General features: G+C 39.2%; 1 protein-coding gene across 1 annotated transcript; it reads right to left on the minus strand.

Moving 5' to 3' along the window:
* Positions 1 to 8,199: 8,199 nt before the first annotated feature.
* On the minus strand, positions 8,200 to 9,624 carry LOC145781756 (equilibrative nucleobase transporter 1-like). Its single transcript, XM_082593427.1, has one exon. It carries the CDS (start codon positions 9,622 to 9,624, stop codon positions 8,200 to 8,202), a length of 1,425 nt encoding a protein of 474 aa, XP_082449553.1.
* Positions 9,625 to 17,751: the final 8,127 nt, after the last annotated feature.

The following is a 17,751-nucleotide window of genomic DNA, read 5'->3' on the forward strand; positions in this document are numbered from 1 at the left end:
TTAATGTTCCATGGTGGAAATAAGTCTAATAACTGTCTATAACCAGCCATAAAGCAACAACTATCGTTCAACAGACGTGACTTGTTACAATGGCTGTAGATTAGATCGGCAACCCAAGATAAGCCCACCACTTGTCATTAAATGTGTATTAAACATAATTCAACGTATATTTAACGTAATTTACAGCTCAAAAATGACAAGTGACAAACCACAATCCTCAGTCGGTGACATGCTTGTGTACTTTCCATTTCATCAGACCAGCATTGCTTGGAAAGTAAACATTGCCACTTGCCAGGTCTCCTGTCAGCTTTCCAGAATTCCAGTAAGTATTGTTTCGCTCCGTTCTGAACGAAAGTTGATATTGGTTCGCCGGTGACGTCATAAAAACTGTGAAAATAACGAGAAGATTGCGCTTCGTAGTCGGTGAAACATCCTCAGAATTCCCGTCGTCACAGATCACGTCATTGATCATTGAAATCGTCATAAAAGCAAACTGTTTGACATTCATCATCGCATAATACGTTCTATGACGTACAATAGTCCCCAACTCCATAGGATCCATCAATTAAAATTCCAGGAATAAAACTATGAGTTCCAGATAGGGCTTGGACTAAACTAAAGCTCCGGCACAGAAAATATTTGTTCAGCTTCCGCCAAGATGTTTTACCGGCCGTGATAATTTAACTTGATCTGCTTCACGGTCTTAACCAGATCTAGCAAGTAGTCTTGGGGGGGGGGGGGGGGGAGGGGCGATTCAATAAAGCACCGTCATATGTAGGTCTACATTTAATTCAACCATGCAAAAAGTAGTCTACACTGTTACTTTTACTTTTTCTTTGTTTTAAGGTCAGGGTTAGGGGAAAGCTCTAATTGTCTCCCACCCTGGATCGGCCACTGCACGACCTCAAACGGAACCCATCTTTTGTTGAAGCACTGGTCACTGGTCACTCAATACGAGGAGGGCCATTTGTTTTATTTATGACTATATTACGTCACAATTACGTCTGTTCCAAGAATGAGAACATTTAAAAGGTCGCCGGATTTTTATTTAAAATTTAAAATTATGATCTAGTCAGCATCAAAACTGGGGATTTGTTGTTAATCTTCCATTTGGAGCTAACCGTGCCTCTGTTCATTTGCTGCTAGCAATATTTACAAAACTGTCAACAGGCCTGACACATCAATGAATCTTACTGGGTCTGGCCCGCGTGTCGTAGTTGCCTACCCCTAGTTTAGACATAGATGTCAGTTTTACTGCACTTCTTGAATATACGTCTTGCAGTGTTTCTATCAAAACCTTCATGGATTAATCTTGATAAGTTAGAAACCCCCTGGATAATCGATTAGTTTTCAGATCGTTTCAGTTATTTTTTATTTCTATCTATCACAAGCGAAAGAAGCAACTAAACGCGAATACTAACGCGTGCTTGAGACCGAAATCAAGCGTTAAATTTAAAAAGACCGCCCCAGACAGCAAAATTCGCCATTTTTGCATTATTTAACGTAATAATAAAGCTTTGGTAGTGAGTTTGCTTTGTTGAACCATAAAAAAAACAAAACAAAGTAACTTTAGCGGGTTTAACATAATGTATTACACACACAAAATATAACATAATACACTACAGCAACACACATCACCTAGTCCTAACCTACTACTGACATCTGACAGAAGTCTGCCTTTTTTTGTCATAATGTCGCTACAAGCACAGTAGCTGGAGACCTCATGTGTAATCTACCGTAAATTGCTCTGAGTTTTGTATATAACTTACTCTATTGTCCGTAAGGTTTCATTTTTCTCACACAAAAGGTTAATTAAAAACAGTGTGGTTATTCAACGGGAGCAAACTCATAATCTAAGCTTTACAAATACGTTTATTTCACGTCACTGGACGTTCTTTCGACTAAACAGTTAGTAAACTTCATTGTTTGCACGCGAAAGTCACATATCTTGTGGTAACCCAATTCGGAACAGCGACACATTGACGCGCCGTTGCAGAAAATCAACAAGAACTTCGTGCATTTGTTCAATGGACTCTCTCGACCGGTATGGATGCTTCGTCACCATTGCAGGTGCATATCCGAGTGGTGAGAACCCTGTTACAATGTACCAAAGGACGTAGGTTCGACACCGATCAAGGGAACGCGGCATTGTTTTGACTAAACATTCTAACCTGGATCATATCTATGATGATTTGTTTCGAAATTGCGTTTTTCTTTTGATTTGTTTGGTTGTTTTGCAGCAACATGCTTCTGTGTTCATCCATGTGCTTGAAAAGTAATCTCTACTTGATCTCGCTAGCTGAAGAAGCCAGTTGTGTCTGATTGTTGATACAGCGCAAGGTTGATTGTTACATCACGTGACAGACACAAAATGCTTTCATAACAGATTCTTTATCGCACGATACCTGTGCGCTATACATCATGAGGATGAGCACAAATCAACCATATTTGAAAACGTTTTGTGAATTCTCGAATAACCAACCAATCATCACAGTCAACAAAGTCTAAACGTTGAATCGGTATAAATAATACGTTGTTCGGTGGGACCTGTATATCAGTGAAAGACACTCCTTGGATCCCAGCTTACAAAATTGGTTGTTTTTACATCGATACATCAAAGTAGTCTGAGAGACATGGGAACGCCAATGCACCTGCTGGAACTCATAAGGTCATTGTATGAAAATCAAGAAGCTACAGTTCGAACAGCCTACGGAAATACAGCCTGGTTTAAAATTGAAAAAGGAACACGCCAAGGGTGGATTTTATCTCCTTTTCTATTTAATATGTACACAGAAATGGTCATGAGGAGAGCAGGGTTGAATAATTCCAACATAGGAGTGAAAATCGGTGACAGAATCATAAACAACTTGAGATATGCAGATGACACTACCCTTTTGGCCGAGAACGCACAAGATCTTGAAGACTTAATCATCAAAGTGAAAAAGGAAAGTGAAAGGGCTGGATTGAAACTCAACATCAAAAAAACAAAAATTATAACAACTGGTAAAGCAGATAACATAAATATCAAGATCGAAAATCAAGAAATTGAAACAGTGAATGAATTCATATTTCTAGGCTCAAAAATAAGCTGGGATTCTAATAACTCACCAGAGATAAGGAGAAGAATAGCGCTGGGAAGAAATGCATTTGTTGGAATGAATAGCATTTGGAAGAGCAAGGATATAAAATTAGAAACAAAAAAGAAGCTGATCAAAACTATAATATTCCCAATTGCAACTTACGGATGCGAAACATGGACAATGAACAAAACAGACAGAAGAAAGATTGACGCATTTGAATTGTGGTGTTGGAGAAGATTACTGCGTGTTCCTTGGACAGCCAAAATAACAAATGAGAAAATTCTCGAACAAATTAAACCGGACATTAGCCTAGAAGCTAGAATCGTCAGGCAGAAACTTTCATATTTTGGCCACATAATGAGAAACAATAAATGGAAAAAGACATCATGCTTGGTTTGGTCAGCGGAGGAAGAGGAAGGGGGCGCCCAAAAACAAGATGGCTGGACACAATTGTAAATGATAGTGGTATGGGAGTGCATGAATTGAAGGAGGCTGCGTGGGATCGAGAGATGTGGAGAAAGATGACGTATAGAGTGACCGAGAGTCGTAAACGACTGAACGGATGATGATGATGATGATGACATCGATGCAATGTCACCAGACGTTGAATCAATGTATAAAGTACCAATTTTACTAGCTAGGGAAGAATGTAATATGAACGAAACTCGTTTACTTCGGTTAGAAATTAACAAACTAACGCTATTTGAGATCTAATTAACGTTTAAAAATATTTGATTATTTTTCGGAAGAGTCAGGTGACAGTGACACGCTTCACTGAGTAGGATCAGTGGCAGAGTGGTTTTGCATTCAGATCTGGTCCTGGTAGATCTAAGATCGATTCCAGGTCGGGTCAAACCGAAGACTTTAAAAGCGGTACCGACTTTGTATACCTGAGTTTTTTCTTGCACAACGCAGTGAGGACGAATCGGGTAATAATGTGATGACATCGTAAATCTGATATAAAATTAAAAATGAGTTCTGTCGCTAAAAGATCTTAGCTATTGTAGAGCGACAATAAGTAAAACCAGAAGATCGGAGAACGAACAGCGGCAACGGTTTCATGAGCAAATAATAAACTCGCGTTTCCCACGTTGGCTCTCCCCTCCACATTTTCTTAAATTTTGAGTTTTCACTTGAATCGTAATTAACTTTCCGCTTTCACACACGTTTGTCGACGTTTATGGCAGCGACTTGGTCGTCTTTGACGCTTGTCATGTTTTGTTGAAGCACAGTTTGAGAATTGTTTCATTATTTCAGCCATTTATTGCATTGATGCAACGTCTGCAAATGTTGAATCAATGTAAACAATAAGTTAATTTGCTTGTTAGGCAGATAATCCTGTGAAGAAAGCTTCACCTAACTTTGCTAGCTACTTTTTCAGTATTTCAATAAGTTAAAGATGACACTATTATAACAAAATCGATTCTTTACTACATCATAGTAGGAGATTAGATTGCAGTACAAATGACAGCATTCGATGAATGCAAATTAGCAATGCTACCTTTTTAGTATTCAGCTTGTGCTATATTGTCAAACGTTCTAGCTTATCTTTTTTAATATCGCAACGCTCAGAGCTTAATGTCGATACTCCGGAAGATACACCTTGCAGGGTTTATAGTTTTTCGTCCATACAAAATGAAACTTGTTATGGAACCTGTCTGAAGCGGAAGGTTTGTGATTTAGTTCAGAATTAAATCAACTTCCAAATTGTTCTGTTTTTTTGGTGACCATATGCTGAGCCAGCCACAGAAATAAAACTGGTTACAGCTTATCCTGGCTTTCAGTTAGCAGAAGAACACACAAACTTGTTGTTGAAATGTCTGTTAAATAAAAGCGGAACTGATGTACTGTAACATAGCCTACCTGTTGAAAAATCTATTTTTGACAAAAAAATGTGAATCTCACAAAGAGCAAAGGAAATCTTGCATGAAGCAGCTTTGAGTGATGACGTAGGATTGAATCAACAATTGGTAAGTTGGTGACGTCTGCAGACGTTGTGTCAATGTAGAAATGACGGATTTTGTTGTCTGAAGAGTGAGGATTGTTTGTGGTTTATCGATGATTGTGACGTCGTGCGAATGAAGTTTGTTCCGCCCCGATAGCTCAGTTGGTTAACTCCCGACTTCACGCACGAAAAAATTTCAAAATCAAGCGGAGCTGGTTCGACCAGTGGCGTAGCCAAGAGGGGGGGGGTTGGGGGTTACAACCCCCACTTTGACACGCGTGTGACGTCACGATATTGAGAATGATGCCTTCAGTCAAAAAAAAATTGCCTAATTTCAAACAAAATTGCATTAAAAGAACGAGTTTTGCCAATACTAAACATTCAAACATCTCAGCCAGGAATTATCAACAAGAAAACATAGAGACTTAGCTTTATTTCCGAAAAATGCCGAAGAAAACATGATCTTATCCTTTTGCTATGCCACCGGACAGCATCATTTTACAGGAATATTCATACCCACATTTTTGTTGAAAATGCTCTCAGAATGCACCAAATTCAAAGTAATTTTTCAAAATTTTCTGGGGGAGGCCCCCCGGACCCCCCGCCGCTGGGTTGTCAAAAATTCCTGGCTACGCTACTGGGTTCGACTCACCGGATGTGCGCTTGAGAATTTTCAGGGCTGCTCTCCATTCAGCGGCACTTGCTCGGTGGAAAAATTCACAGACAACACTTCAACAACTAGAGGAAATTACACTCCGTCAAATTTAATGACCCGGCTTGCGTCAGTGGTTCAAAGCCTCTACAAATATATGCGAAACTGTCAGGAATAAGCTCTCAAAGAAACTCTCTCAGTCTGAGGATAAAGATTTTCACAGTCAGTACTGAAACGGGTAGTTTGAAATCCACTGATTTGAATTTAAAGTTTCGACCAAATCTGGTATCTCCACAGCATGAGGTTGGTCACATTTAGTAGAAAGAGACTCTTTCTACTAAAGAGACATTAATAAACTGAAAGCTTTGAGCGATCGTTAATTTGAGAAAAGAGCCTCTGACAGGCGTCTATTCAGTAATCAAACATCTAGAAACGCCAACATCACATACCCTGTGAGATCAAAACATGCTGAATGGTTTCATCATTTATGCTAAACTACTTCTTCTGGTTGGTTGGTTTGGTTTTGAATCTTTATCCTCGGACTGACAAAGCCTTGAAAGCCTTGATATATTCCTGGTAGTTTCGCATACTTGTAGAGATTTTGACGCAGGGCGGTTACCGAGATTGGCAGAGTGAAGTTTTCCGATTGTTGAAGTCTTGTATTCAGGGAATTATTCCATTCAGTAGGTGCCGAATTGATAGCAGTCCTGAAATGCGTTGCTTAATCGCACACCTCGAGAACCGAACCAGCGTCGCGTGATCTTGAGCCGGGCGCGTAACCACTGAGCTAACGAGGCTGACTAACTTCTTTCATTGTCGCACTTGATTCCAAGCATTGACTGCCTCTTGCATGAAAAGTTTCCAAGAATCTCTGTTGTTTGCTGTTTGTATTGTGTGTATGTTGGTGTTGGTTTAGTCGGTTTGTTAGTTTAAGTAAGCTAATCTTTGTCTGCCTTGGACACGCTTTTTTTCAACTTTACCTGTGAGAAAGAGAGAAATGTTTTAATTTTCTGAAAAACGTTATTTGTTAAACAAATATAAACAAAAATCTAGCTTACAGGATCAATCTGACCCTGGTTGTGCATCCAAGGGTTAAAAAAAAAAGTTTGTAATTTTTAATTTTTGTCTTTGCCATTGTCACTAATTTGCAAAAGACAATTTAGTGCCGTTCAAAATACAAACAGTCTGAAAACGTATTCCAGTTGATTTCGCTACAAACTGACTTTCTAATTGAAAAATTCTCAAATCAGTAGGCTACAAAAGAACTTTATAAAGTAGTATCTCATAGTGACATGAATGGGCAACACTTTTCGAAGCCAGCAACATTTAAATATTAGGATCCTTTTGCTTGCTTTTGTTTAAAAAATAGGCTACATTTGCAAATAGTGTGGTCTTTGGGCTCCCTGCAGCAACGTATTTCGGGTGACTCAATCCTAATGCAACCTCAGTGAATATAATAAACACTCTGTGAAACATAAAAATAATAAACACAAACAGTTATGTTGTAGGAGTTGATGAAGTGAAAACAATGAGTTTAGCAAAAAAGACGATACGACAACAGCGATTCGAGAACATTCGAAAACATTGGCCTCTGGATTGATGAAACTTAATCGACATGGTCGTTCAAACCAGGACTGTGGAATCGCAAGGATTTTGTTGTGTCCGGAGTCGGAGTCGTTACAAAAGGTCGACGACGATTTAATACAAAACAACGAACAATAAAGTCTTTGTTGGCAATCTTTTTTCAAAATATTGTTTCTTCTTCACTGTAGGTTATTGCGTTCTAAAACTTTATCAGAAAATATACTTGTTTGTTCTTGCTAATTTTTGTAAAAGTTGTCGTTTTAAATTCGATCATAACTTAAGTGAAGTTAAGTTTAAAAAAACATGAAAAACGACACAAAAATTTTAAAAACTCACGCAACCCGCAAAAATCTGGCAAGCAACACTGAAGTCTCTGTTGACTAGTTTGGAATCAAGGAATCGGAGTCGAATATTTTTCCCCCGACCATAGCCAGCCCTGAATAAAGCCGATAACTTTTGATGTAATTGCGAAAAAATGTTCTATGCCGCATCCTTTCATATTGTGTCCTGCTTCATTTGAAATCTATTCCACATCATGTTCCTGGTAAAAGTGCTGCTTCAACGGATGCTTCAACCACCTGATATAATTTTACATTTTTAGTGCGTCCCATGGAACCTGCGTCATGGGGCAAACACTCCCCTTTTCTCCCCAGCTACGCTTCTGTTGATCGCCAAAGTGCATTTGTAATTTACTTCAGTCTTTGTCTCTGGCGCTCAGGCTTATTGTTACAGTGAGCGACAAGCAATGCTATTTGTTATTTTGAGGGTTCCACGTTTGTAAACAACCCAGAAAGACCAGATAGAATACAATTTTCCACATTCCCATTATAGCTTTGCACAAAATACCAATTCCTTGATCTGAGACGCCATAGCACTTACACTGACTGCAGTTGCAACTGATAAAGATCTTCCATCACACACATGAACTTGGTACAGGTTCATTCTGCGTTTTCGATGTTCACGTCATCAAAAATGAGATCATCGTTGTCGTCATCAAGCTTCTTATTACGAGATTGCAAAAATAAATAAATCGGATGACAAAACGATAACATAACAATGGGAAGAAAATTTCCATTTATGACGTTGAAATTGTTTCCATCATTATTAATAGCGGTGTAAGAGAAAGCTAACTGCAACAAACCCAATAACGATTGAATTCCCAAAAAAATTCCATACAAAAGTCCAAAATGTTCTGTTGGAAAGCACAAGACGAATATGTTGCCTGCGCTGCACATTATTGTTGTTAATATATAAACAACAAGAATTGAGGAGAGGTATTGCAGGGAGAGGTTGCTAGATAGCGTTAAAGCTGAAAGAACAATTGAAGCAATTGCGTCTATTGTAGTGACAACAGCCATAGCACAAAAGTGAACTTGTCTCATAGAAAGAAATCTGTCTTTTTGAAAATGCGCTGTGAGGTTGTCGATTATAGCGCCATGTAGTGGTGCAAAGAGCAAAGCGAATCCATTTGTGTACTCAAAGACGTTGGTGAAAGTGTTTATTTCTTTGACGCTATACTTGGCTGAAAAGTGTGTATCTAGCCAGGGATCTATGGTTCCTTGAAAGAAAATAACCCTTTGGTATAAAACTTGGAAATACACATTTTGCATCAAAAATAACATTGAACAAATACAAGCAGACAGTGAAGGAATCTGCAACGTAGTGGGCCTTTCGGAAGAGTCGAGAATGGTTTCATAATTTGTTGCAATCCTGCTTTCTGGTGTATTAAAGCATGAATAACCATATTGGAAATTATTTGGGACATCATAGGGGATGTGCGAGCGAGGCATTAGGAAAAACATCTTCGGTGTCATTATAAATAAAGCCGACAGCCCATAAAACAAAAATATGCCTTTTAAACTGGCCCCATTGCCATAGGCAAGCTTCATGAGAGCAGCAATCATTATAGAGGCAACTGAAAGGCCGCTCATTGTGCTCACAATTGTACTTCTTGACTTTGGAAATAAGTTTCCCACTTGACAATTAAATGCCACCATGTTATAACCAACAATGTTAATTACCATGACGCTTGGATAAATGACCCATGACGTTTGCCGAGTAGAAAATGCAATGACAAAGCAACTGAGCACGAGCAACATAATATTGGAAGCTTCGGCGACCCAAGTCCCAAACTTGTCAAAAATCCACCCCCCTGGTATAGTGGCAACGAGTGCGAATGTAGTCGCAAGAGTGAATATAAGATCAAAGTGATGCTCTTGCGTGGAGCAAATGTTTATCTTCAAAGTTGGTTTTGTCTGATTTTCATTGAATGCATCATTACAAGAGGAGTTGAAATAACCTTCGTCCTTGAGCATTGCGCTCAGAGGTCCCCAACCATAAACTAGGCCGGAATAGAGAAACATTTCTATTGCAGAACATATCACGGTGAAATGAGGCTTGCAGTTCATTCTTCTCCAAGTTTTAAATGTATCCAAAACGTGTCTTAATTCAAATTTAAGACAAGTTTTACCACCGTACTGTTAAATTTTAACTTTCTAAACAATCTAAGTCTTTTATGTCAAAGAATCAACTAGAAATAAACGCATGCCCAAGTAAAACTTTTCAAATCCTGTATCTTGAATGCAACATCAGATCTATGTTATTTTAGCCAGCAAAATACTCTTGTTTGAGTTGATTCAACATCTTTTGACGTTGCACCACCATGAAGAACTAATTCGCTGGCTGAGTGGTGCACGTCATAATAATCATACGCTTCTTCATAATTGATCACTTAAAGAAATTATTTTCTTGGCAATGAGTTATGAGAATTTATTTTCGAAGCTACTTAATCCAGTTTCGTATGCTTGCAGAGGTTTCGAACTACAGACGTAGGATCGCTAACCAAGGTTGACAGAGTGACGTTTAACTTCGTTTCTAAAGTAGCCGATTGTTACTTGTAAATTATTCCAGTGACTATATGTCTGTGAATGAACAGCTCTCGCATTAAAGCACGCTGCTTAACACAGGGGTGGTTAGGTTAGCCCATAAGGAATCCGGAAATATCACGGTGGGAGTAAAGACGTTTTTGAACGCAAGAGCACTTTCAAGTTATTCAGGATTCTCACTGTAATCTTTTGAAGAAGTTTAAGACACTTGTTGTTTTAAATATCTGGTCTGATATAAGTGAGGCCGCTTTATTTTACAGTTCTAAAGTTAATCTATCTTGCTAATATTTTCCTAACTAAATTGCATGGACTGAAATTTGAAACATTGCTTTTTCATTGGAAAATCCTTGTATTTACATTGTAGGCTACATTGTATATTGATGCAGGAAACTGTTCTTGAATGAAAGATTTCTATTAATTTGCTTCATTTTTAGATTATCAATTTTCCTCATTTTCTGCCGAGTTTGCTGATTAATGGCGTAAGCCCTTGCACGACACTAAAAAGAATTTTGATTGGAAAGCCTACTTTCAAGAGCGTCTTGGAAAGATACTTAACAACATCGGCTTCCTTGCTTTTTCGTTTACCGTGTACCTTCAATACTCCCAGGGGCAACAAAAGAAAAAAACTCGTTTTCTGTCCAATGGCGTTCAGACAAATAGGCTACCGTTACTTGAAAGCACTGCACCAACATTCAACAGAAGCAGCAATTATTAACTGTCTATCCACAGCCTTTATATTCATGGACATTCAACCAACATTCTTCGTAATCCATGAACAGAACTTAGTCAATCTGTTTCCTGCTTTGTCGCATTCTCAATGTTATTCAGTGATCCGCGTGGTTTAATAGTGCAACGCAGTTAGACGGTTAGAAAAACGACAGTACACCTGGTCCCATTCACCCCGTTAGCTCAGTGGTTAAGCGCCCTACCCAAGATCAAGCGGCGCTGGTTCGAATCTCGGGGTGTGCGCTTGAGCAACCATATCAGGACTGCTCTCCATTCAGCTGCTTTTAGTGGATGGAATATTTTCCTGGCAACAACACTTCAACAGCCATCAGAAGTTTCACATTGTCAATCTCGGTAACCGACCCTGCATCAGTGGTTTAAACCATGGTCTTCTAAATAGTAGAATCTGGACTGGAAACCGACTTTATGAAGTGTACAACAGTTGGCCAAAAAGTTACCAGTTCTTATTTCAGTGCTTTTTCGGTTGCTGCCCCACCCCTTCTCGTACAGTATCAGCACTGTACGAGTTAGGGTTATTCGCTAAGGGGGATTTTTGGATACCTTAGTAACTAACTCTCAACTTGGTTGTTGGCCAACTGTTGGCCCACTGTTATACCAACTGTTTGGCCAACTGTTGTACACTGCGTAAAGTCGGTTTCTAGTCCAGATTCTACTATTTAGAAGACCATGGTTTAAAGTCTCTGCAAGTATGCGAAACTACAAGAAATAACCTCAGAGGCTTTGTCAGTCTAAAGATGAAGATTCAAAAACAAACCAACCAACACTTATCGAGAGACATGTGTTTTTAACAAGACATCAGATGACATTCTGCAAAATCGCTTCTTCGCCTAAAGTACCTGTCCACTTAATCGAAGCCGTTATTCACCAGTCACTGCTTGGGCACATGGCCATACTACATTTGTATCTCAGCGCCGCATTTGCAGGCCGATGACGCAATCAAACCTAATTGTGCATACGTGAATGAAAGCGTTAAGCGCCTGTATGACATCGATTTAGACCAGGGGTGGGGAACCTTTTTAGTATTGCGGGCCACATAAAATGAGAAATAACACAGGCGGGCCACTAAAATTTCGAAATTTTATTTACAGATAAAAAATGCAGCGAAGTAGACAATGATTTATTTCACTTTCACAGCTAGTGGGATTTCTGAAAGTTTTTATTTTTGGTGAGTCGTGTGATGTCTGCTGACACGGAAGATGTTGCAACTCTTAACTACATCTCCACGTTTTTATCAGTCAGTCTGGAGCAAAGCCGACTTTTTGTTAAATTCAATTTGGAAAAAAACTGCTCGCAACGGTAGGTGCTTCCAAACAGAGACACATGTTTCAAAGCATGTTTCCGCATGACTGGAAAATCATCAGCATTTATGTAGCGTTGATAAAAGTTGAGCAGTGGAATATTTTGGTACATCGCTTTCAACGTACCGTCACTCTGTGAGCTCTACTATTTCATGTTGGAAGTTACTAGGAACATCAGTTGCAACCACATTGAAAGGAGAGGCAAAAATATCTAACTCCATTTCTTTACTCTTTATGTCCAAAAATCTTGCATTAAATGTCTCCATAAGATTGACACATACATAGGCAATGGGTAGCCTATATTTGGCTGTTGTAGAAAGCTTTTGCTCTTGCAAGGTAGGAAAATGTGCGGTGTTATTGTTTTCAAGTTGTACTTTCCACAGGTAATTTAGCTTCAAATGACTTCACTTTTGCAAAAGAAAAAAAAAAAAATTTTACGAAATTTTGACGCGGGCCACATAGAACAGTTACGCGGGCCGCATTCGGCCCGCGGGCCGCAGGTTCCCCACCCCTGATTTAGACTGAGACAATTGAGTCGGAGCAGATCCATTCCATGAGGTCGCGCCGCCGCTCAGTGAAGTTCAGTAGACCACCATAACCTTAGGAAAAGGTCTACAACATTTTTCTATAAAGCAGCATACTGTTCATAATCATGAGAGAAATTAAGGGCTGTAGTCGAGATAGCGCGACTCCGCAACCAACGGTTTGTGATCAAGGTTTCGTTCCTTTAGCATTTCACTCACAAAACATAATTTGCAAATCTATACGAGGTCATGAAATGTAGCACTACGTTGTTTATTTGCTACAGCTCGAAACAAAAAATATGTTTCGATGGCATTTCCTCCATCAGGGCACCTAGCCTATCCCAAGCGCCCATACACTGGAAGCTAGTGGCGCTCCTATAGGAACATCAGTTGTGCCGCTAAACGCTCGTGCGTCACCAAGTGGAGTATAAAACCATGAAAGCTGGTGTCGGCGGCACACCATGCTGCGTGTTGGATGTCTGCAAAGATTCGTGTTGGATGTCTGCAAAGATTCGTGTTGGATGTCTGCAAGGATTCGTGTTGGATGTCAGCAAAGATTCGTGTTGGATGTCTGCAAGGATTCGTGTTGGGTGTCTGCAAAAACTCGTGTTGGATGTCTCCAAAGATTCGTGTTGGATGTTTGCAAGGATTCGTGTTGAATGTCTGCAAAAATTCGTGTTGGATGTCTGCAAAGATTTGTGTTGGATGTTTGCAAGGATTCGTGTTGAATGTCTGCAAGGATTCGTGTTGGATGTCTGCAAAGATTCGTGTTAGATGTTTGCAACGATTTGTGTTGGATGTCTGCAAGGATTCGTGTTGAATGTTTGAAAAGATTCGTGTTGGATGTCTGCAAAGATTCGTGTTGGATGTCTGCAATGATTCGTGTTGGATGTTTGCAAAGATTTGTGTTGGATGTCTGCAAGGATTCGTGTTGGATGTCTGCAAAGATTCGTGTTGAATGTCTGCAAGGATTCGTGTTGGATGTCTGCAAAGATTCGTGTTGGATGTCTGCAAAGATTCGTGTTGGATGTCTGCAAGGATTCGTGTTGGATGTCAGCAAAGATTCGTGTTGGATGTCTGCAAGGATTCGTGTTGGGTGTCTGCAAAAACTCGTGTTGGATGTCTCCAAAGATTCGTGTTGGATGTTTGCAAGGATTCGTGTTGGATGTCTGCAAAAATTCGTGTTGGATGTCTGCAAAGATTTGTGTTGGATGTTTGCAAGGATTCGTGTTGAATGTCTGCAAGGATTCGTGTTGGATGTCTGCAAAGATTCGTGTTAGATGTTTGCAACGATTTGTGTTGGATGTCTGCAAGGATTCGTGTTGAATGTTTGAAAAGATTCGTGTTGGATGTCTGCAAAGATTCGTGTTGGATGTCTGCAATGATTCGTGTTGGATGTTTGCAAAGATTTGTGTTGGATGTCTGCAAGGATTCGTGTTGGATGTCTGCAAAGATTCGTGTTGAATGTCTGCAAGGATTCGTGTTGGATGTCTGCAATGATTCGTGTTGGATGTCTGCAAAGATTCGTGTTGGATGTCTGCAAGGATTTGTGTTGAATGTCTGTAGGGATTCGTGTTGGATGTCTGCAAAGATTCGTTTTGGCTGTCTGCAAACATTCGTGTTGGGTGTCTGCAAGGATTCGTGTTGGATGTCTGCAAAAATTCGTGTTGGATGTCTGCAAAGATTCGTGTTGGATGTCTGCAATGATTCGTGTTGGATGTCTGCAAGGATTCGTGTTGGGTGTCTGCAAAGGATTCGTGTTGGATGTCTGCAATGATTCGTGTTGGATGTCTGCAATGATTCGTGTTGGATGTCTGCAAGTGCAAAAATTCGTGTTGGATGTTTGCAAGGATTCGTGTTGGATGTCTGCAAAGATTCGTGTTGGATGTCTGCAATGATTCGTGTTGGATGTCTGCAAAGATTCGTGCTGGATGTCTGCAAAGATTCGTGTTGGATGTCTGCAAGGAATCGTGTTGGATGTCTGCAATGATTCGTGTTGGATGTCTGCAAAAATTCGTGTTGAATGTCTGCAAAGATTCGTGTTGGATGTCTGCAATGATTCGTGTTGGATCTCTGCAAAGATTCGTGTTGGATGTCTGCAAAGATTCGTGTTGGATGTCTGCAAGGAATCGTGTTGGATGTCTGCAATGATTCGTGTTGGATGCCTGCAAAAATTCGTGTTGAATGTCTGCAAAGATTCGTGTTGGATGTCTGCAATGATTCGTGTTGGATGTCTGCAAACATTCGTGTTAGATGTCTGCAAGGATTCGTGTTGGATGTCTGCAAAGATTCGTGTTGGATCTCTGCAAGAATTCGTGTTGGATGTCTGCAAGGATTATTGTTGGGTGTCTGCAAAGGATTCGTGTTGGATGTCTAAAAGGATTCGTGTTGGATGTCTGCAAGGATTCGTGTTGGATGTCTGCAAGGATTTGTGTTGGATGTCTGCAAGGATTCGTGTTGGATGTCTGCAAGGATTCGTGTATAACGCATTCGTGCAAGGATTCATAAAGAGCCTATTGACGTTGTGGCGAGGTTTATTTTTCTTCCACCTCGTGTTGATGATTTTATCAAATCTATTGGAGAGCTGCCAGCCTTTAGTATTGTCATCGAGGTCGTCAGTATTTGTCTAAATGTAAAGAGGAAATGAAAAGACCTTGAACAACTAAAGCTTACTACCAGTGGCAGACAGGTGGAACTACGAGTTGGCTTGACGTGTTTTTGTGACTGTACTTTTTCAAATTTTGCACCACGCTTGTAATGTTGCAGGTCATGTTTTCATATCACGCTTGTTATGCATTCCCGACTTGTTACGGTCACATTCCAGGTCAAACGTTTCAGGAATTCCAAAAAACGTGTCGCAATCACGTTTGTCCAACCACCAGGTAACAAGATCTCTTTGGAAACTCGATTTAATTGGACTGATTGCGAGAGTAGCCACATGCCACAAGTGTCGTGAAACAACAAAGAACGTAATTCCAGGTTAATTTACTTGAATGCTGGAATGCTACAAGCATTGACAAGCTAGAAGGCATGTTAAGTGGAACGTAAGGTTTTTTAAGTAATTTTAAGTATTTGTAAAACTGCACCAAGTCAAAAAAATCCGTCTTTTTTACATTGAATGTTGAATTAGATGTTAAATCAATGCAATACAAAGAGTGGTTTCTCCAGTTGAGAAAAATATTCAAATAATTGATAGACAACAACAATCGGAAACTTCACTCTGTCAAAACTCGGTAACCGGGCCGCAACTTTTTGAAAGGAACCATTAAAAAATCCCCTTTGAGCAACAAATGAAAAAGGCACATAATAGCTAAATTAATTTATCGGTTGCCAGTAGCTGACTTGGCGCAGAGGGTTAGGGCGATGGTAGTCATTTCATTGATGTGAGTTTAATTCCCACCACAGCTATTGCTCTTTTTTCTTCCGAATCCGTAATTACCAAACAAAGTTCGAAGGGGATTTTTTAATGGTACCTTTTCGAAAGTTGCAACCGGGCCTGAGTCATTGATTCAAAGCCTCTACAAGTATGCAAAACTGCCAGGATTAAGCTTTCATAGAAGTTTTCTCAGTGCGAAGATAAACAATTCCACAATCAACTATTCAGGATTGCCTGGGACAAGTTCATTGTGAACTAATTTTTGATTTATTACGTCACAAATCTTTCTAAAACGATTTCATTAAGTTTGGTTGCAAATTTTGCGCTGCAAATTCGCAGAGACAAAAATTATTAAATACAAAAATTTGTATTAGGGAACGTTCAAACATTACGTAACGCCTTCGAGGGGGAGGGGGGGGGTTTATGCAAAGCGTTACGTTAGCGTCACATCGGGGGGGGAGGGGGTTCAAGCAAAACGTTACGTAACGCTGTCGAGTACGGAATGGTAGTTTTTTGTGCTGAATTCGTGGTGAAAAAGCGTTACATGGGGGAGGGGGGATTGAAAAAAGCGTTACGTTGGCGTTACATGGGTGAGGGGGGGTCAAAAATTCGGAAAAAAAGCGTTACGTAATATTTGAACGTTCCCTTATCTAAATCCGCTACTGTCACAGACTGGTTAAATATTGAATGCGTATTATGCTAGTAAGTTACTGCCTTCATTTTTTCTAAATTAATAAAAAAAAATTCAAAATGTTATCAAAAAAGTCCAATAACTTCAGACCGGAATAAATAACATTAAAAACGTAATACGTGATGTATTCAGTAATATTTCAATGGGAATACACTGCAAGAGTAGTAGATCAAGATAACAAACTAAAATAACAACTAAATGCTGTAATATTTACTTTCATTATTTGTTCAGTTGTTATTTTTCTTTGCACATTACAGTAGTAGGCTACTGTACTTATAAGTTGTTAACATTTTCTTCAACTTGTGATAATGTGTAATCACTAATCAATTACAATTGTAATCAATTATAATTGATCAATTACAATTGTAATTGATCAAACTCTTTTTGCAATTAGCAATTCGGCAGGAGTCTCATAAGTTTTTAGTGTTAAGGTCTCGATTATGAACATTTTTGAAATTGAATGAATCAACAATTGAAGCGTTTAGAACGAAAAGTGACTAAGTCACAAAATACTACTAAGGAGATATTGACAATTACAGTTTTCAATTGCATTGTAAAATCAAGATTTAAAAGATTTTTTTGTTTTTACCATATGTCAGTGTCTACAACCCCAACCTAGTTTTGATTGCACTATTAATTGATTTTTTAGTTGAACTTGTCAAAAAATATTGATAATATTCTTTTTTGGACTTATGCACTTTTCTTCAAAATTGCTGGACTTAGTTACTTTTAGACACAAATGATGGACTTAAGCACTTTTAAGTGTTCTATAGGCCTAACAGAATTTGCCATCTCTTACTCCAGATACTAGGCTACTGTAAAGTAAGCTATTTAAATATATTTCTTCAAACCTCGTACTAATATGACATTGGAATAATCTGCAAAGAATTATTTTGGGTTAGAAATATCTTGAAAAAATTAGGCTGGTAGCACATAATAACTGTTACTGGTAATTAATGGGGTAAAAAA

The sequence above is a fragment of the Aplidium turbinatum genome, chromosome 13 (assembly GCF_918807975.1).
Source record: "Aplidium turbinatum chromosome 13, kaAplTurb1.1, whole genome shotgun sequence".
NCBI classification, from domain to species: Eukaryota; Metazoa; Chordata; class Ascidiacea; order Aplousobranchia; family Polyclinidae; genus Aplidium; species Aplidium turbinatum.